The sequence below is a fragment of the Cibotium barometz genome, chromosome 55 (genome assembly GCF_041138505.1).
Source record: "Cibotium barometz isolate CiBa-2024 chromosome 55, ASM4113850v1, whole genome shotgun sequence".
NCBI classification, from domain to species: domain Eukaryota; kingdom Viridiplantae; phylum Streptophyta; class Polypodiopsida; order Cyatheales; family Cibotiaceae; genus Cibotium; species Cibotium barometz.
The window spans coordinates 35,049,397-35,071,695 of NC_141100.1; the positions used below are offsets into that span (position 1 = coordinate 35,049,397).

General features: G+C 37.4%; 1 protein-coding gene across 1 annotated transcript; it reads right to left on the reverse strand.

Moving 5' to 3' along the window:
• Nucleotides 1-907: 907 nt before the first annotated feature.
• On the reverse strand, nucleotides 908-1,794 carry LOC147607676 (pathogenesis-related thaumatin-like protein 3.7). The gene is made up of 2 exons (XM_086790657.1): nucleotides 1,566-1,794; nucleotides 908-1,467 (listed from the first exon to the last, which is right to left on the reverse strand). The coding sequence occupies exons 1-2, from the start codon at nucleotides 1,621-1,623 to the stop codon at nucleotides 1,013-1,015; spliced, it is 513 nt and encodes a 170-aa protein (XP_086646783.1). The 5' UTR covers nucleotides 1,624-1,794; the 3' UTR covers nucleotides 908-1,012.
• Nucleotides 1,795-22,299: the final 20,505 nt, after the last annotated feature.

Sequence of the window (22,299 nt, forward strand, 5' to 3'; positions counted from 1 at the left end):
AACACATTTAAAGTAAGGATCTTTTGATGATTGGTGGTTTTAACGATGCATCTTAAACAATTATTGGTAAAAATTAAAGAAGACAAAAGCATTTGTAAAATTAAATGACAACTTAAAGACTCAAAATCACAGTAAACATGTTACACATCCCAATCATAATCTCGTTAATAGAGAGGGTTAAATTTCCATTGATGACCCTCCTCTAAAGCACATATAATTGCTTAGGGTAATGGTGAGATGTGCTATTTATAAATTAGGAAAACATATTTTGAAAGAAAAAACCTCACTTTTAGAAGCAAAATGTAGCTAAGGATTTATTAGAAAGGTGTGACACCATATGAGAAGACTTCTTTATTAATCACTATGGCTCCTAACAGCTCCCCAACATGGAAAAAAATAATAGCTTGTGATCCACAAAGGCTCTTGAAAATTCATCTCATGATAGGAATTTTTTTCTCGATGCATAGAAAATTTCTATGGTGTCAGAATCTCAATATCTAGCACTAATCGAGAGATGAAAATGTCTCCATCTCCATCTGAGAGAGAGAGAGAGAGAGAGAGAGAGAGAGAGAGAGAATTGCATTTAACGACGTCTAAGTGCTGGCGACGTCCGTCAAGTTCTTTGCCACCGGTCGAACTTTTTGGAATCATGTGTGAGATACCACTCCGTCTAGTGTGGTCCGATCGATCACTCTTTTGATGGTCAGAGACATGTGCGTAGGCGAGAGAGAGAGAGAGAGAGAGAGAGAGAGAGAGAGAGAGAGAGAGAGAGAGAGAGAGCTTTCGATCATAGAGAGGAGAAATTCTCTCGATCCCAGTCGACTGCGAGAGAGAGAGAGAGAGAGCTTTGTGCATCTTCTGTAAACAATTTTATTTTAAAATGCTAATAAGCTTAGCTTTTGTGATGTTGGCCATTTTTCATTTTTTTGCGCCCCTATTACTATGAGTTTTACAAAGGACCTCCACATTATTTAGTAAAGGGCATGCATGCATAACACAAGTGGCATGGAGCTCATGAGGCGCACATGTAGACGTCGTAGTCGGTGCCCGTGACGCAGGCCTTGGTCTCGTCGGGGCCTCCGGTGTAGTAGCAGGCGCCGGAGTTGGCGTCAGTGCACTCGACGGTGGGGCAGTTGCCGTTGGTGGGAACTGCACTCATGGCGCCGTTATAGCCGGCGATTTTGGAAATGTCGTAGTAGTCGTTGCCGCCGCTGCTGTCGACCGTAATCTCGAATTGCGTGACGCCGGAGGGAGGCCCTGTGTTGCAAGCCTGCCCGCCGCACCCCGTGTTTGTAATCGCCCACATGGTGGCCCCCACCCAGCTCCCCGAGGCGTCCACCGACCATGTGCCGCCTGAGCCTTGCTCCGAGCATGCTCCGCCCACGTTGGGCACCCAATACTTGAAGCACACCGTGGAGCTGCACTGGTTGTGCATGCGTATTGTCGTTGCCTCCGCTCTCATCATCTCTGCAATATGCAAGTAACGACAGCAGACGACGTCATTCACGTCAAACCAAGCGCGCATAGTACACACACACACACACAGATCAATATAGGTGCCTTACCGAAGCTAATGAAGCAGCAAGTCACCATTACACACAGTATCGCCTGCACTCTAGCCATGGCTGCTGCTGCTGCTGCCTCCGCCAAATTCAGCTAAAATTGGTGTGTTTTGTGGAATCACCTTGTCGCGCAGCTCTGTTTATATAGGCAATCTATGCGTGCATTTTAGGCTTCTATTTTCTTGCAGGGGCGGGTCATTTGCCTGGTTTCATGAAGTGCGCCTCCTTTTTCAACACGTTCTCAACTTTCCGTTTCACGATTGAAGAGAGAGGAGTTACGACACAGCTGCTATTGACAATATGTCCCCCAATTTTGGTTTTCTCCCTGAAGACAACCAGATCAAATGGGACTCTGCAGACCCAATCGCTACCACGCCGCGCACACACAGCATACCTACCCAAGTATATGATGATAGCCTCAGTCAAGAATGGAACTCTCTAGGAGGCTACCATGTTTTATTAAAAACTTTCCTTTCTTTTGAAGCGCAACTTCTTTTTCCCATTCTTCTTCTTGTGGTGGAGATGTTGACCCCCTGGGAAGGAAACTCCAATCTTCAAATTCTAGCCATGCCTCTAAATTCAAAAGGAACTTGTGACACAAGGCTAGATTCAAGAAAAAAAAAAAAGAAGACTTTGCTAGTCTTTGCTACAAAAATGTATATATCAAACTTCCTAGTTGTTAATGTATATATCAAACTTCCTAGTTGTTAATGTAGCAAAAAATTCTTATATAGACGTCAAAGTCAACGGTTTGAATAGCTATATAGATTAAGTACACCTTTGGTAGATAAGAAGAAACACGATCAATTGACTTGGAACCCCGTAGGAATGAATGTAGAAAAATTATACTAGATAAGAGATAGGATTGCTTTTTATAAAATGCTCTCAAGCAAAATACAATATATACAAATCTACCTAGCTAGCATTTCATCAATTTATATTAATTAGATAAAATAGCATAAAAAGTTACTGTTGAATATGTCAACATTGAACTAATTCTTGGATAGCCACTACCTTCAACTAATTCTTGAATAGTTATAGTTCGTTTTTCTAATAATAAAAGATCATTGATATCTTTCTGAGGAGTAATTTGTTTATGCGTAGTCTCTAAAAATCTTTCTTTTAACACTAGTCTTTTAGCAAGAAACCTTAATGTCCCTTTACTACTAGCATTATTTGAAGAATTTGATAATTCAAAGCATAACTTATTTTCTTATACTATTTTCAAAGACTTGAAACTTCATGGAGAGATTCAAGTTTAGCCATTATGAATCCCCAAATAGAGAAAATAAGTATTTATTATCACCTTTTTTACAGCCACAGTTGAGTGTATGTGGCTCAGACGTCTTGTGGCTGATTTGGGTGTTGGACAGTCATCTAGCACTATGATTTTCACTGGACATCCAGAGTGCATTAGCAGCAAGGAACCCAGTGTTTCATGCTCGCACGAACCCAATGTTTCATGCTCACACTAAGCACATTGAGGTACATTACCACTATGTCAGGGAAAGACTCTCTATAGAGCAGAGATCAGCTTGGTCTATGTGCCTACACATGACGACATGGCATATTTATTCACGAAGGCTCTTCCTCATGAAAAGTTCGGAGCTTTTCGTAAATCTTTGGGCTTACTGCCTTTTCAGGATTGATCGCCCATACTTTGTACATGTTCACATCATCACTCGAGGGGGGTTTGTAGCATTATATGGTAGTGATCAGGGATTTCACTGACGTAAACGAGAACATGTGAACAAGTTAATAACATATGTTAATAACACAAAAAACCTTGTGATCACATGTTATATTCACAAAGCTTTCACAAGGGCCTAAAAAAATTATCTTTGTCGGGCATTAAAAATCTTCTTAGGTGGCCACTGACTTGCTATTATGTGAAGATGGTAACATGAAAACATGTGAATAGCTTATTCCCATGTGTAGCCAAGCTTTTAAGGGGTTCCCAAATGGCAAGTGACCTGTTATTTTGTGAACGGTAACATGAGAACATGTGAATAACTTGTTCACATGTGTTATTATCACAAAAAATCTTGTGATCACGTGAATATTAAATCCCTGGTAGTGATGTGTGTGAACACACTTAGCACTTCCGAAATACTTTTTTCCTCACTAGGAGGTTTTTTCTCCTGTGCGTATGTACACCTTCTTATCTACTCATTTTGGGGTGTATACTTATCTTTTGTATCTGGCACACATTTGTTCATTTTAATCTAGTGATTTTGTGTGCTCTCAAGCTTCTCCATCTTGTGTGTGTGCATTCTTGCAATGCTAACCCTAATTTCAACAAGAGAGAGAGACCAAATAAATCAAAATGTGAAAGGGATTTGAAACCCCTGTATTTACAAAGCTAGATATATACACGTTGTCTACATTTTGTATAGATATAATAGTTACAAGTAGCTTAGTATGTAATCATGAAAATTTGACTCATCAAGTAATCTTTTACCTAGAGCCGGTTGTCTCGAGTGAGGAATACCCACTTATTCCTCATATCAATCACCTTATGGATGCCTTCAATATTATTAGCCCGAACCATTCCGTCCGTCCAAAATGGTTATTCACCCCAATTTGAGCTCGTGAAAGTGGTTATTATTCAAAACTGATCTCATTGGATTGACTCTCCAAACAAAGGAGACCTCGACAAAAACTTTCCAAAGTTTTTTGGGGAAAGAGACCATCATAGGTCGTCCTTGATTGAGCATAGCATTTCAGGGAGCAGAGTGTAGTCTAGGCAACTGGCGAGAGTAGCCCTCCCTTGCATAGAGCTTGGGAGTGGTTTATTGAGGCGTAGGAAACCTTGAGGATCCTTAGTTATTTATGGTTAAGATTGATCAGACTACGCTAGCCCTCCCTACTCCTTTTGAGAACTAGTAGAGATTACAGTTCGGCCATTAGCTCAAATTTAGTTATTCTCATTCTAGTTGAAGATTCAAGAGCTAAAATCATGCTACGAGTTTTCCATTCCCACGCCGGCTTAGTTGAGCCAATTTCTTCTTATTTTACATGGGCTCATTAAGCCAAACTTCAAGGTAGGGTTAAGGGGATTAAGTAAGTGGTATCTACTTTAAATTCATGGTTTTTTCTATACTTAAATGTCCAATAAATTAGTGACCATCGTTATGAAATTGAGATTATACTTGATGTTGGGAGGAAGTTGAGAGTGATGTCCACCTCTTGATGGCCCTTTGCTGACGATTTTCGTTAACTGAAAGATATGTTGTAAATGTTAATTGACATTTATATCAAACTTTATGAATTAAAAAAGAAAGGGATAAATTGAACCAATTGAAACTTGTTGTTTTAAAGATTCAATTGTTTGTATTTAGATCTTAAACTAGGAAAAGAAAGCCTAGGAATGAACGAGAAGATTAAGTTGAAGGAATCATAATTGTGTATTAAATTTAGGCCCTAAAACAAATCTAAATGTCAGTAAAAAGGTGACTCAGAGATCCAACATAGACCTCGTAAGTTGGGAGAATTGTATTCTCGGTTGTGTATTTTAATTGATTGTTTTTTGCAAGCACAATTGAGTTGGCCACTTAGCAAGCTAGGGAATTTTATCAAGCTTGGAAAATCGCCTCCCCTTGGGCACAAGTCCAGGTGTAGCACAGACTAGGTTTAGTGTTCTAGGACTGAGTACGAGACCCTCTGATGGTGCCACCTAGAGCATGCAACTAGGCCTCAGCTCTAGATTTAGTGATATCGTGAGTAGTGAGTGGTGGTTCGGTGCATCATGGTAAACTACCTCGTGAGGAAACTAGGGTAGGAGATCACCCCTTGGTGTAATTTTGGAACACTTTGATTCCTATGCCCATGCTACTATATGTAGGGTTTGATAATGCTATGCCCATGCTACTATATGTAGGGTTTGATAATGCTAGCTGGGTAGTGTAGACATGTGCTTCTCCACCAATCTAGCCTAACCCCAATCGACCATGGTTAGCCAACCGCCCAACCACTGTATTGATGGGATTCCTTTATATAAAAATTTGGTTGAGTTTTGTCCCGAGTACCAGGGAAAAGAGTTCCCAGGCCCCCTAGATAGTGCTCATGCAAAATACAATTTAGACACACCACTTACACACCCAATATGAAATTGCCTTTTACAGATTCAGCAGTCTTTAAAGAAGACTTTAAATGAAACCATAGTATTTCGAATCATAATCCTCCAAAATATCCAGTCCATTGTTTTACCCATATCTTCCTTGACATACGCATGCATGGGTATCCTAGCCACCTGCGAGCCCGTGCATCGCCTAGTGAGACCCTCTAGGATCCTCCTTGGGTGTCCTAGCACTTCACTCAGGGACGGCACTACTCGCCCATCGTACTGAAAGCACACCATTTTAACCATGTGGAGGCTGGTCAAGACCTTGGCAGGCTTTGCCATTGCCAGTGACATCATTTGATAACTCCCTGCCAAAACTGTTGCAAACGAAACTCTCCTTAGTTTCAACCATAGGGCAAATGCTTCCTCCAGCATTCTGGTATAAGAGAGTCCTTTTCAAAAAACAGAGTTTCGATGCAAGTGATAATTTCCCGTTGAATTTGATTCCACAAGACCCTTTTTCTCGAGTACAGACTTTCTTAGTAAAAATCATGAATCTCTTAACAGGGTAATCCACCCATCAGTTTCAATGAATTTCTGACAATGATTTTGGATCTAAGGAGAATTTTGTAAATCGGCTGGTAGTCCATTCTTCTTTACTGAAGAAATGGGAATGGTCACAAGGTTTTACTTAATTTTTGGTTCAAGAGATGGGCAAGTATCTTACTGGCCCACCATTCTCACGTGGTCATGGTCTTACTATAAATTACTCGGATTTGATTCTTAAGGATTTTTCTTCTATTTATCTGATAAATTAACGACGATGATTTCCAATTGTAAGAGAAAAATCCAAAATTATGAAAATTTATTCTTTCCTGGTCACAATAGAATTATAAATAGTTCTATTCAAGAATAATGGAATTTTATAAAGATAACTCTCCTTCCAATAATCCATTTATGAATATGCATACATCATTTTATTGATTTATTCACATAAAAATATCTTAAAATATTCTTTTCTTCATTTTGATCCTTACTATTAATATACCATAATTTTCTACATGAAATTATGGTGAAAACTTCTTTTTTCATACCGAATTTAATTCATCATTTTTCTACTTAAAGTACGATGAAAATTCCTCTTTTAAATAAATAAAAATATCCATATTTTACAATATGCCAAAATTTCTTATTTTAATCTTTAAAATATTTATATCTTGAATATCATGGGAATTCCTCTTTTTGCATCTAAATTTATGCATGAAAAAATAAATATAACAAAAATTCATCTTTCTCTATTTAAATAATTATGCATAAATATCATAAAAAAATATTTTTCATAAATGTGATAAAAATCATTCTTTTTGCATAAAAATATATAGGCCTAGAATATGATGGGAATTTCTCTTTTGTATTATTAATTTTATGCATAAAAATAAAAATTTTCTTTTTTTCATGAAAAGTTTGCCATAGCCTCGCTCTGCAATTACTGAGAATGTTCAATTTTCTCACTTAAATGAATACACATAATTGTAGGAACTCCTCTTTTAAGCTAAAATTTTATTTATGCATTCATAACATAATTATAAACATAATTATGATTAATTCTCTTGATTTAAAACATCCATTCATCATTTCTATAGGAGAATTCATATAAAATGTTAGCATAACACTCTTTCAACTTTAAAATGAGTTTATAGAATTTTTCTAAATCATAAACAAGCTTAAAGAATTAATCATCATTTTTACTAGATTAAAATCATAAAAATACCTAATCTTTTTCTCTAGCTTATCAAGCTTAGAGTTTTAATTAAGATACTGAGTTTATCATTAAGAACCATCCTTCTAACAAGGATCTAATCATAAAGATGATTAATCTTTCCAAGAAAAAGAGGTTTACTAAAAAATCTATAATTAATGTAAGATTCCTCCCTCCAGCTTTTGAGGTGTATAGGTGTAAGAACCTTCCCTTATAATCTTATAATTATTCCCCTCTTTGAAATACAAGAAAGATCCTGTTTTGCCCTATTTTGGCTTGGAGAGAAAATATCTAGAGAGAGGTAATCCAAAATCGAGATATTTTTGGATATAAAAATCCTCCTAGTGTCTAAAATGGTTTCCCTTGAAACATAAATTCAAAAAGAACTTTCCAATGTGCAATTGGAATTAATTAAAAATATGTATAAAGGACATTAGCCTAAGGGTCTAGATTTTCACAAATTTTTGGATTATGGTCCAATTAAGGTTCCTATGGGGGCCAATAGGATCAATCCAAGTGTGGAGAGGAGATAAATCCACTTTAAAAAAGAAAAATACCCAAAAATGAGTAAATGTCCACATAAGATGAAGAGTTGACTAAGTACAAGGTTTATTAGTAAAAAACTATGAATATTACTAAAAAATGAGATATTTTGGGTATAATGACACATTTTTGACACCTTGGTAAGGAGAAGGGGGCTCTTCAAGGAGGCACCTATTTGATATGTGTGGAGGAAATTTAAACTCAAAAATATCGTGATATTTTTATCTCTCCTCTCTCCTGGATCAAACCAAATCAAAAGGGAGCCAAACTAGGTCCAAAGTCCAAATTCAGCCAAACTGAACTTGGAAAATCTAGAAACTATTCTCTCACCTATAAATAGATCTTTAGCCCTTTGTTAAAAAATATGAGAACTATACCATGCCAGTATTATACTGAAATAATGATATTTTTTATTATCCTCTACAATTTGGAGAGAATGGAGTTTCTCTCTCTCTTCAACCTTCTTTGGAGCCTTCCTCAACATACTAACCAATCGATTGGGTGGGGGCCTCTATAATGACTAAAGAATCAAGCAAAACAAGAGGTAAATTGTGAGTTTATGGTCTTTTTCTTAATCTCAAAATGTTTCTCACTTCTCAACCCCTCTCAATCTTGAGAAGTATTCAATTGAATGGCTCTTTAATGCAATTGAAACTCTGTAAAGAATTTTAGTGATAAATTTTATAAAGTTTCCATTTATGCCTAAATTAAATGTTTTTTTTAAAGCATATCTCTCTCTCCTCCAAAGAATGGCCATTCCTATGACCTATTCTATATTCAAATGATGCTTCTCATGAAGCAATTCTCAAATCTAAAAGTAAATTCTATGCTTGTCAAATTTGAGGCAGCCAAAAAGAAGTGGCTTTTTAATACTTTTATGCTATTTAATTTATGGAAAACTTGGAAATCAAACCCATAATTGGGTATTGATCCAAATAATAGTTATTCTATTATATGGTATTACTAAACTTTATGCTTTCAAAAATATTAAAAATTATCAGTAATAGCAGCGGAGCTATGGTAAAATTTCTGAAAAATTAACACATAAATTATTTTCATTCATAATATGAAAAGAGGACTTCCTACCATATTCTAGGATTAATCATCCTAGGTCAATTGAATAATTCTCATCATAATCATGAAAAAAATGATTTTAATGTTTATGCATAAATAGGTAATTAGCAAAAAGAGGAATTTCTAGTACCTCATTTTTATGATGAAAGAGGAATTCCCACCATATTTGGAATTCCATCATTTAGATGGAAAAAGAGAAATTCCTAGCATATTGGAATTAATGGATATTTTATTTAAATTGAAAGATAAAATTTAGATTAATTTATTTTATCTATGAAAAATATTTTAATGGTAAAAGAGAAATTCCTATGACATTTGGAATTCCATCATTTAGATGGAAAAAGAGAAATTCCTAGCATATTGAAATTAATGGATATTTTATTTAAATTCAAAGATGAATTTTAGATAAATTTATTTTATTTATGAGAAATATTTAAATGGTAAAAGAGGAATTCCTATGACATTTTGAATTCCATCATTTAGATGGGAAAAGAGAAATTCCTAGCATATTGAAATTAATGGATATTTTATTTAAACTCAAAGATGAATTTTAGATAAATTTATTTGATCTATGAGAAATATTTAAATGGTAAAAGAGGAATTCCTATAACATTTGGAATTTTAGAAAAATTTATTTGATCTATGAGAAATATTTAAATGGTAAAAGAGGAATTCCTATAACATTTGGAATTCCATCATTTAGATGGGAAAAGAGAAATTCCTAGCATATTGAAATAAGGGATATTTTATTTTAGATGAATTTATTTTATGAGAAATATTTGATGATAAAAGAGGAATTTCGATGACATTGGAATGCAAATAATCAAATGCAGAAAGAGGAATTCCCATGGTAATTGAGATCCAAGAAATTAAATGGGAAGAAGAGAAATTTTTAGTATAATTCAATTTAATTTTATGATTATTTATCAAAAGTTGAAATATGGGTAGAGTTGATTTCTATAAATCCTTAGCCTTGTCAGGCTTGATGGTGAAATTTGTGGATGGTAGATGTACAGTTCAAGATAATAGAAATGATGGTTATTCTATCATTTTCTCAGGTATCTTATTTCATGGCCTATACAAGATGGATGTATTTGAGAAGTTGCAGTATAATGCTTGCTCAGTCTCCATGACTCATGCTATGAGTGATGCAAAATTATGGCATGCATTATTTCGCCATCTCAATTATGGTAGTTTGTTATGCCTTCAAAGGCATGATATGGTGTCTCAGCTGCCAACTCCTGAGACCCCTGCTAGACATGTATGTGAGGGGTGTATTCTTGGTTAAATATTTTAGGCATCATTTCCAAAGGATGGATTTATGAGAGCTATTAAGAAATTACAGCTTATACATAGTGATGTATGTGGTCCTATGAGGACACCATCTATTGGGGAATATTTCTACTTCGTCACTTTTATTGATGATTACTCTAGATATAGCTGGGTGTATCCATTAACACTAGTTCTGTAATTGGACACTTAAGTGTCCTGAAAAGTTAGCATTTTTCTTGAATTTTTGTGGGCAATCTATTAAGAGTTTTGAAATGCTTAACATCCATAGATGTTGCTTAAGACCCTAAAAATCCTTGAGATTTTTTAAATTGCACTTTTCTTAGCTTTTGCAAGGTAATATTTTAATTTTCTTAGACACATGCTGATAAAACGCATGATTTTTGCTGTTTTCAAAATAGTAGTAATTTGGACATAACTTTTAGAAGGGACATAGTTTGATCATGAAACTTGGCTTGATGGAAAGCCCATGATGTAAACTAAATCTTGGAATCATCAAATGACAATTATTGGATAAATTTTTGACTCGATAATATTGAAATGATGTTTTTTATACAGGTGGAGCATGAATTTTTCTTCTTCCATATGCAAGCTAATAATATAAAACTTGAGGTGCACCCATGTTATGTAGGGTAAATACTACTTTGTTTTGAATTTTCCAAAACTTTAGAGCCACTTTTTGGGCCTCTTCTCATACATGGCCTTTTGCGCAACCTGTTTTGAATATAAAGAATGTCTAATTATGAGCCTAATTATGATTTTCATCAAAGGGAAAAGCTATGTAAGTGCATTACTTGTTGTAACTATAGGTGTAGACTACTTGTGCAAGCATAGTTATGATTAGTTTTTGATAAAAGATGATCAAATTTTGCTTTTTTTTAATAGTTTTTTTAGAACTAGGCGATAAGAACCTACTTAAGTGGAGGCTAAGTTAGTGTCATACACATCAAATTATGGCTCATTTATCTCATCTCAAGCATGAAAACCAATAATCAACATTCTCATTGATAGGGCTACATTATTTTTTAGTGGCGTGATTGAGTTTTGATAGTACGTGTTACTTTTGTTGATTTTATGCAACTTTTCTGGAAAAAATTCTAGGAAAGAAAAATGATTTTTTTGGTGAACTTCTACCTCCTTGGACTGATGTATGCTATCAAAATATCTTGGGAAAAATGCTATTGATATCATTGGATTTTTTTTTGAGAGAATAATGCTTGCATATTTGGAAAAATCCTGAAAAATGTTCATTTTCAAGACATATGCTACTTTGTTGCTTATGTACTTCCAAATAAAAAGGCATTTTATATGTTTAGCATTTTTTCATAAGCATAGGGTTATGTTCTACATGCCCAATGAAGCATTTTGGTTTTTAAAGCCTACATTAGGAGTTTGATTTTTTTCGCAACCCCCAAAAAAGGACACTCAAGTGTCCTGTTTTGGTACCAAACTAGTGTTAAAGAAGAAGTTAGAGGTTTTTATGTGCTTTAGGCACTTTGTATCCATGGTTGAAAATGCATGTGAATGTAAAGTTGGCACCCTTTGTTCACATCGAGGGGGAGAGTATATGTCCAAGGATATTCATACATATATGGCTAAAAAAGGCATAAGGCATCAATGTACGATGCCATAACATTTGAAGCCATTAATGCTTATACCCAGGAGGATCACACACACCAACTATGCTCTAGAGCAAAATTGGTCGTTGAGTGATGGGGAAGGCCTACCATTCGGCGTGTGCAGTCCATGGATACGTGTAGATGCCTGAATACAGCATTGTTTCATGCCAATCCACCTTCAAAACATAAGCCAAGAGCCTCTTCCACCTTAAGGAAGACTCAATGGTCCCAATAAGCCACGGTAGCAATCGTAGTCACCCGATTTCGTGCAGGAGCCGACGCTAATCCCACAGTAGAAGATCATAAAAAAATCCACGAAAACTTCCATTAAAGGCTTGAATAGAAGCTTATAACATGGATTAGGTTATGAAAGAAGTATTGGTTAAGATTTTAGCTTTAAAGAGGGGTTCCATAGCCAACAAGAATCAAGCAAAAGAAGGCAACATAGAGTAAACATTTGTGATCAAGGGAAGTAATCAAAATTAACACTAATCTTTCTCCCAATTTTGGTCCCCTCTTTTAAATTTTGGAGCGACTGTCTTAGAATTTGGTCCTTAACCAATCCATGACCCCAAAACCTTGGAAATTAGCTCATTAGAAATCAATTTCATCCAATCCAGATTACCATTGCCCACTTATTGATCAAGAAAACCAAGAAAGTCCAAGAAAATCAAGAAAGTTCAAGAAAACCAATAAAATACAGAAAAGTAAGAAAATTTCAGAAAATCAAATCAAAGACATGGCTCTAATACCAATGAAAGAAAGTGGCAATCTAGATTGATCCTCATTAGCCTAAGATTAAGCTAAACATGAGAGATTAACCTAGGATTAGAACATGAAGAGAAAGCAAAGGCTTGTGTAACTTGATTAGTGTAACTTGATTATCAACAAAAAGGTATCAAAAGTATGGTGAATGAGACCTATATACATGACCCCCATTTCACACTATCATAAGTGTTGTCCATGGGCATGGTCAATTGGCCTTGGGACTATTATTCATATGAGACCGTTCCACTTTGTCACATTGTGTCAGCTCTTGTACCAACTTGATGTATTCTTGGGTTGGTCTCTATGCCTTGATTTTCTCATCCAACGCAGCTCATTTCTTTTGAAACTTAATCGTTTTTTCTTTCTAGTAAGCTATTTGGCGTTGGATCTTTGTTGGGTCCTGCTCCCCCCCTTGTGGTAGTTGGTGCATTAGCAAAATGGCCCACATGTGCTTCAAGCTCATCAATGCTGCTATTCTTTTTTTTTACTATCTCTGTTAATCTCTTTGTCTCTAGTCTACTTTTCTTGAGCACATTTACATAGTTGGGAAACTTGGTTTCATCTTGTTTTTCCCATTCTTGAAGATTGGTGTCATTTATCTCCTCTAAGATCTCTCTTTTTTTAACTATGCTTTTAGCTCTTATAGTTCTAGTGATGAGTCTTTTTCTTGGGTCTGCCGCCCTTGCTGTTGCACCTATTTTGACCCTGTAGTCTCCTATGCATTGACTCATGGTTTTTTTTGGCTTGTGGGCTTCTTCATCAAGCTTCTTTCCTTGTCCTCTATGTCTTGGGCATCTTTCCTCTAGTTCAGTGCTGGTTGGCATTGTTCCTAAATTTGTAACATTTGCTCAAGTGCTTGGTCCTACAGTTTTCCTACCATTGTGGCCACCCACAAGCTTGACTAGTTGTTTTTGAGCATCCGATGATACTACCATCACCTACTCTTATGTTTCTCTTTCAACCTTAAGTTTTGTAGCAATCTGAGCTAGGCTGTACTATGTGGTGGTTCATCTGAGCTATCCTTAAGAGTTTTCAAGTTTTGTTTCCACACATTCTCAGTCTTCTTTTCCGCTTGAGCTTTCTGTAGGTCTGTCTTCAGTTCCAGTACTTTTTGGAGTGCTTCCTGGAGCGCTTTTATTCCTTTCTCCTCTTCTTGGTTTTTTTCCACTTGAATAGTGAGCTTTTCCACTATCTTTTTTTGCTCCTCTAATTGGCTTCTCAACTTCTTTATATTTCCCTTAAGTTTCTTGTCTCCTTCTTCATATTAATGATAGCCTCTTTGTTTTCTTCCATTATTTGTAGGTCAAGCTTCTTAAAACCCTCAGCTTGTTACTCACACAGCCTAGCCATTTCTTGCATAGTTTTTTCTCTAGGCTTGCTTAGGGCCACTTACTTGCATTTTTGAGCTATTTTTTGGTGGTCTTGTTGCTGTTGTGGGCTCCTCCCTTAGCTTTATGGTCTCCATTATTGGTTTTAGAGCGGGTACTTGTGTAGTTGGCACACTTTTCAACACCTTCTTTGGGGGATCCTTCCATGTTTCTATTCTCACTGTCTGCACAGTCTTGATAAACCATCCTGAATCAAAATCCAGGGCCACATCTTCTTCACCCTCCTAGCTAGTATATCTTTGGAAGGCTGATATCTTTCTTTCTCCTTGGATGGGTGGGATGTTCTCTTCTTCTCACTGATTGTCCTCAAACTTGGATTGGCCTCCTCTGCCTTGCCTGTTGTGGCTGGCTACCTTAGGTAACACTTCATCTCTTTTTCTTATTGTCACGGATTTCTATGGAGAAAGCTTAGAGCTTGCTAGGGATTCCCCTGCTCATGCACTTTTGTGATGATTGGTTGATGTGCCATCTATGGTGTTCATTGACTTTTTTCTTATGTGTTTGAGCCTTCTTTGGTGGTCCTCTAGTACCTTCTGGGCCAATTCCTTCAAGTGAGCATGCGCTAGAGTTGCTCCGCCCTTCTCTAGAACCACATTTGCTCTAAAAAAGTAAAAGTTAGCTGAGCTGATTTTTCCCTGTTTTTGCTGCTCTTAGGAGGTTGTAGTTTCTGGCTAACATGCCACCAATCTTTTCCATGAATAATATGCTCTGCAGATAAAAGTACATTGCTGCCATTTGTGGGGGTCAAGAACATTCTTTATTTGATGAATGTTACCTTTTCTAAGCATTTCCTTGGCTGGTCATATTTGCTATTGAGGTCTTTGACTCCTTCTATGCTCAAGACGAGTGCTTCTTGCACCAACCTTCTTAGAGGCTCCTTATTTATGTTAGTAGGACTATTTTATCTATGTCGACGATAAATGTCTTGAGCAACTCATCTCCATCTTCAAGGTTTGATAGTTCTTCCCATTTGTGCTCCAACCAGAGTGGTGAAGCCCATCTTTTTTGTCCATTCTTTGTACTTTTGCTCTGCTAGGTCAAGGATTTCTTGCAAAGATAGGATGGCGGACCATAAGGTCGGACCATCTGGCTTTGCCTTTCGTTTCCCCTTGATTTCTTACCTGGGAGCCATGTCAATAAGATTGGGAGAGTGAGAAATTACAGAGGGGTTTGTTTTTGCAGAAGTGCTTGCAAGGTGCTCTGAGTTAGTGATATGCTCCCTCTTGGTACGTTTGTTATTTTAAAAACTCCCCCATGTGAGTTGTTAACTTCCTTTGGTGTCAAGCCATGTGTAGCCATCTTTTCACCTTCGCTTGATGGCTTTGCTTAAATTTTCTGATTCTCTCCTTGGGTTGATGATTGAGTTTCTTGATCCACCTATACTTGCATGCTCTTCCCATCATTTGACATGCCTTTTTCTGGTTGGCCTTTTATTTAATTCTCCATAGAATAGTGCCCCAACTGCATAAACTCCCACAAACATTACTAGTATGTTCTAGAATTGTGACTTTGTCATGGTAAGGCTTCCACTGGAACCCATTGGTAGCTTTGGGGTGTTTTGTTCCATCCAACTCTGCTGGTTAGAATGTCCCCTAAGGCTTTTCTTCTCTAATGATGTAAGGTCCTACCCATCTCAACTTCCCTTTGCTTGGGTGGGGTCCTAACTTGGAGTTGTATACTAGCATATATCCACCTTTTTTGAAGATTTCAACTCTAATGTTTCTATCCACCCATGCTTTCTTTATTTCATTCATTGCTTCTGTAATCACGATGCTTGGTTGCCTTAATTTATCCATCGTGCTCCATATTCATTCAATTCTCTTTTACCTTGATTGTTCTAGAGGCAACCTTTCCTCCAGTACTACTCTCTAGCTAGGTATTATGTATTCCATGGGCACTATTGGCTCCAATCCATAAACTAGTTTGAACTAGGAAAAGCTTGTGATTCCCTTAAGGAGGTCCTAAATAACCCTAGAGTAGTATCTAGCTTGTGATCTGAGTCATTTTTGTTTGCATTGATTATCTTTCGTAATATCTTCATGACAATTTCGTTTGAAGACTCGGCTTGTCCATTGCATTATGGGTACTAACACTATGGACTTCTTACGCATGATTAAGTGATTTTGTGTTAGTTCCTGAACAACTTCATTTAGGAAATGAGTCCCTTGGTCACTTACTAGCTCAATAGGACACCCAAACCTGGTCATGATGTTATTGTAAATGAACTAAGCCATAGTTGTAGCTGAATTGGTTCTAAGAGCCTCTACTTCTAGCCATTTGGTGCACTAATCTATTTCCACCAGTATGTATTCTTCTTGTGAATTCCTATCCTTTGGCTTGATGGGTCCAATGAAGTCCAAGCCCCATTTCAAAGGTGGTATTGGTTTTATTTTCACTCTATCTTTGTCATTTGGTTGTCCTAGCCCTTGATAGACATCACATGTCTTGGCATGTTTCCATGTATCCTTGTTCAGGGATGGCCACCATAATCCTACTTATAGCACTTTCCTTGCAATAGATCTTCCTCCTTGATTCCCTCGTACTAATCCTTAACGAGCTTCTTTTAACACAAATTTCTGCTCATGATCCTGAACACATATTGTGAGGGCTTGGTTAATCCCAGATTTGCATAGATGTCTAGCTATTACTATAAAGTTTCTATTTCTTAGGGCCAACCTTCTTCTTCTATCTACTGACCACTTGAAGGGAAATTTTTATTCCTTCAAAAAATCCAATATATCATGATACCATTTTTCTTCTGTTCTTTTAGTCTCAAGAGAAAATAGTTGAGAATCTAGAAATTGATCTTGGAATTCTTCTTTTGGTTCTTCATACTCTAGTTTGGATAGAAAGTCAGCTATGACATTATCCTTTCCTACTATGTGTTGTATCACAAAGTCAAATTCTTGCATTAATAACATCCACCTAGACATTTTTCCTATCCAAGGAGGCCTTGCTCACTAGATAAACTAGAGCTTGATGACCTACATGAAGGAAAAATTTGTTTCCTACCCGATAATGCCTGGATTTGTTCACTGCATAAAACATTACTAGAGCTTCCCTTTTAGTCCTATTATAGTTCTTCTCTACAGTCATTAGAGCCTTTCTTACATAATATATTGGCTGCATATATCCATCCCTTACTTCTTGCATCAATACACTACCCAAGGCTCTGTCTGATGCATCCACATACACATGGAATATCTTTGTTCAATCTGGCTTAGCCATGATGGGTGATGTGGTTCTGTCTTCTTTAGGAGTTCATAGACCTTTTGACATTTTGGTGTCCACTCAAACTTTGCATCTTTCCTCGTTAGTTGGTATAATGTCTGAGCCACATGAGCTAAATACTTTAGGAATCTTGTATGCCACTTGATTTTTCTTATGAACCTCTCCAACTATTTCACATTCTCAGGAGCAGCCATGTTCCAGATTGCAGACACCTTTTCAGGATCTGTTTCTAGCCCTTACTCTCACACCACATGTCCCAAAAGGGTTCCTGATTTTATTGCAATACACCGCTTCAAATTTCAAATCCAATGGTTGGATTTTTAATGAATTCTTTTCCAAAACTCTTTCAGGCTATGAGAAGGCCTCCAAATATTAATAATCTAAATAGTAAAATTACATTCTTGATGTAAATCATCTAAAACCTATAAGGTCTAGTGTACTTGTAATGGTGCATCTATGAAAAAAAAATTAGATCACTCTAAGTATGGAATGATTATTTTTAAATCATTTTATCATATTTTTGATTAATTTTGATGAATTAGACTAATTTGTATTAATTTAAGTTATATTGGGTTAATTTGAGTGCATGTGTATTTTCTATTAGTTGATTGATCTCATTTGAAGTTCCTTGCCTCCCCAAATTTTCTCTCCAAGAATTTTCCCAATCCAGCATAAACTAGACAAAAACTGGACAAAACTAGAGAAACTGGACAAAACCAGAGACCCTAATCTTGCAACAACCCCATAGCGCACATGCTTCACATACGTTCAAACACTTGAACCGAAGAGCAAAACTGCTCTCTGATTGAGCTATTTAAGTGCATGTGAAGCCTATGCAGTATGTGTGAAGTGCATAGATGACGCATGTGTGCAAACCGTCCCAACCAGAGACCAAAAGGGCTCTCCAATTGGGAAGTGCATAGGCACCACATGTGTGGAAACCATCCCAACCAGAGAGCAGAAGGGAACTTTGATTTTAAGAGGTTTTTGGACATGTGGTGCCAAAGATCCCTTCTGCTCTCTGGTTGGGATGGTTTCCACACCATGTGTGGAAACCATCCCAACCAGAGAGCAGAAGGGATCTTTGATTTTAAGAGGTTTTTGGACATGTGGTGCCTATGTGCCATGTGTGTAGCGCATAGCGCCACATGTGCACAAACCACCCAATTAAAGACCCAATTAAAGAGTAAATGATCACTCGGATCAAGTTTTTTGAGTGCATGTGGTTCCTATGCGCTATGGGTGTGGCGCGTAGGCTCCATATGCACGCAAACTGCCTAAATAGAGAGCAAAAGGGCTCCCCAGTTGGGCGGTTTTTGTAGGCATGCCATACCTATGTGCTACACGCATAGTGTATACGCTTCACATATGCTCAAACCACCCAATCCAAGAGCAAAAGTGCTCTCTGATCGGGTCATTTGAGTGCATGTGAAGCATATGTGTATGCTTGTAGTGCATAGGCACGCAACATGAAAAGCCTGTGCGCTATGCATGAAATGTACATGTGCGTAAACCGCCCCTAGTTGGGTGGTTTTTATGCACATGGTCTTGTCACGTAATACATATGCACACCAATGATGCATATGGTGCAAACAGAGAGCAAAAGCACTATCCAAATGCACCATATGCAACATTAGTGCATACATGGTCTTGCCACTGGCATCACAACTTTATAGTCTACTATTATCTATGTTTTTTTGTTGCATTGATGTTGAAATGTAGGCAACTTCTCCCTACTTTGAATTCTTCATTACTCAAGTATCAAGTGATCCATATTGTAGGTTACCCAAGGTTCGTATTTTATGTTGATGCGATTTCCAAGTTTGTTATATTTGTCGACTTTAATTTTCTTGTCAAGGCCTTTTGGCCCATGGGTGTGTTGCCAATGTTGTGGCGTATCGGTGTATATCATGATGCATATAATGCATATGCTCTTGCACATATGCGCTATGCGACATAGCATATGCACATGTATCGGTGTATATCATTATAGTCATTCTTGTTGAATCAATCACAACCTTTTGAATCAAAGACTTTGAAGGTTTTTGGACATATGGTTATTTGCAACTCCTCAAGAAAAGTCTTTCTTTTCCTTGAGCTTATTTGTGGACAATTTGGTCAAGTATTACAGTTATTTGTTGCACACAAATTTATTTTATCATGGTCTCACAAACACATGAGCACGAGGTTACCACCCACGAATGATCTCCATGAGGTAGACATTCTGCATGTGGATACTACCATGGATGATGTGGATCCTAGTGACCATGGGCTTATTGATTTACAACTTTTTAAGAAGTTAAAGTCACACATGGCTATTCTAGAAAGCAATTTGTCACAAATAAATAGTAATCTTCATGATATTCCCACTCTTTTAAAGAATTCGTTCTCATGAAGGAGATTTTGGGTGTCTTGATTGTTATCCATGTGGGTACAACTCAAGATACAAAAGCTCATGAGACTCTAAAGGTCGCTACCATGCCGAAAAACATGAAGCCTCTTATTTTCTGTGGTGAGTACATGATTTGGGCTCTCGAAGAAAGTCACACACTTGAAGGCAAGGCCTACAAGTGGTGGATGAGTCTTGGCAAAAGTACGAGACCCACTTTGTGGGATGAGTTTAATACTATCTTTCAGAAAGAGTTTCTTCTTAAGAATGAGAAAGACCAAAATTGGAATGTGTGGGATGAGTGCAAGATGGAAGGTCTTACACTCACCCAATACATCTCCAAGTATCATGAAATTATTCTCACGCTGCTCGACGAAGAGTCCAAGTGTGAGTGCCTCTATGTGGGTGCCATCGATCAGGCCATATAACTTGGTTTGCATGCATGGACACCTTAATGGACAAAGATTCCAAGTTATGATTGATGATGGTGCTACGCACAACTTCTTGAACTATGGATTAGTTAAAAAGTTAAAGTTGCCTTAGTCTCCTAGTGATCATAAATACATGCTCTTGCTTGCCAATGGTAGTGACAAGCACGTATGGGACACGGTTGTGAAAGATGTACCAGTTACTATTCAAAGCCATACTATGCACTTAGATTTTCAAGTAATACATATAACATGTGTAGATGTCATTTTGGGAAGGGAATGGTTATATAATTTGGGTTCTTCACTATCACATAGTTATATTGATAACTCCTTAGAATTTGAGGTACATGGTAAAAAGGTTTGTTTGTAGAGTGAACGCAATGTGCCACCATCTCCATTAATTTTCTCAAGTGAATTGACTCATCTTGTATCTCCTGATGACATAAAGGTTATCTTTTTATTTTATCTTTTGCATTATGTATAATCTTTAAGCGATGCTCTGTTTACTAATGTGGATGAACATGTTTCTCAATCTTTTTGGCTTACCACAAATGCAAGGACGAGTTTTGGACCCCGTATTGGTGTCCCTTTTTGAGTTTTGATGACCTAAAATGTTTAAGTGCCACCAATGCCAGAACTAAAGTTTGGACACCACGTGATGTCCCTCTTTGCATTGTTGAACCCAGAAAAACTAGGTCACCACAATGCAAGGAGGAGTTCTGGACCCCGCACTGGGGCCCTAGCTGCATTGTAGTGACCCAACATTTTTGGATCACTACAATGTAAAGAGGGACTATAGATCTTGCCATTTGCAGTCCGTCCTCGCGTCATGTTGAGGCCATCACTAGAATGCAAAGTAGAATGAATGTCTATGGAGTGCCTATACGTGGCAAAATTAGGTGGTCACTACAATGCCAAGAGGGTAAATGGATTGTGTCTGGACTCTCCCCTCTTTGCATTCTAGTGAACCAAAATCAAGGGCTCAATACAACACAAATAATATAAGAGAGAGTATCAGTGCAGTGTGAATAACATGTGAAGGTTTTGTTTCGTATGCAAGTGGAAATCCAGGAGCAGAAGTGCAGGAAGGTAAATTATTTTTTCAAATGTTACAATGGATAGTTTAAATTGAGGACTTTATTTACACATGAATTCATGCATGCAGTCAGAGGCCACACATGAGATTGAGATTGCCCACACATGTGACCGTGCAACATCACCAATCATAGGTTAAATAGGCTTACGTGGAACATATGTGCTAATAATATGATGCCATGTGGAAAATGATTCTCCATGTGGCATCACATGTGGCACTCATTACATTAGCTATCGGTGGCTCAATAGGTGTGCTAGATTGCATGCTGAATTGAGTGAAATGACTTTACAATGCATTTAGCTGAAATCTCTCCATCATACCATAGACATGCTAACATGGCACATATGTGCTTAAAAATTTATTACATTTTTTTCACATGGTAAGAATTACCCAACGTGGCATTAATTACATCCACCGATGGTGGATCCCCATTATTCCATGGATGGAATGTTTGGAGTATAGACCTCTAAAATGATGCAACTGCATACCTAAATCTACTCATGCATAATATACATGCATACCTAAATCCACTCCTTTAGAACATGTGCATCCTTCTCAACTTCATCAATGCTCCCTTCACCATTGATCAAACCAACAACCCTCCTTCTACCTGCTTCCATCTCTATCATCCCCTTGTGTTGTGATGCCTTGTTTATTTTGGGTCACAGTAACTCGATGACATGACACTGTTTCGTGCTGAAATCCCTCCTTGCCTTGTCGTGATGACCTGAAATTTTTGGGTCACCACAACACAAGAAGGGACACATGGCAAGGATCCGAAAACCACTCTTATGTTGTGGTGACCGCAAATTTTGGGGGGTCACCACAACACAAGCATTGACACACAAGGCAGGGTACAGAACCTTTCCTCCTATTGTGGTGACATGGTTTTTTTGGGTCACAACAATGTGGAGAGGGACTTGGTTCTGCATTTTGGAGTCCTTTTTTGCACTATTGTGACCCTTTGGGTCACAACAATGCAAGAAGGGACTCTGATATATGGTCTGGAGTCCTTCCTTGTGCTATTGTGACCTGAATTTCCTACGTCACAACAATGTGAGAAGGGACTTGAGTCTATTGTTGTGAATC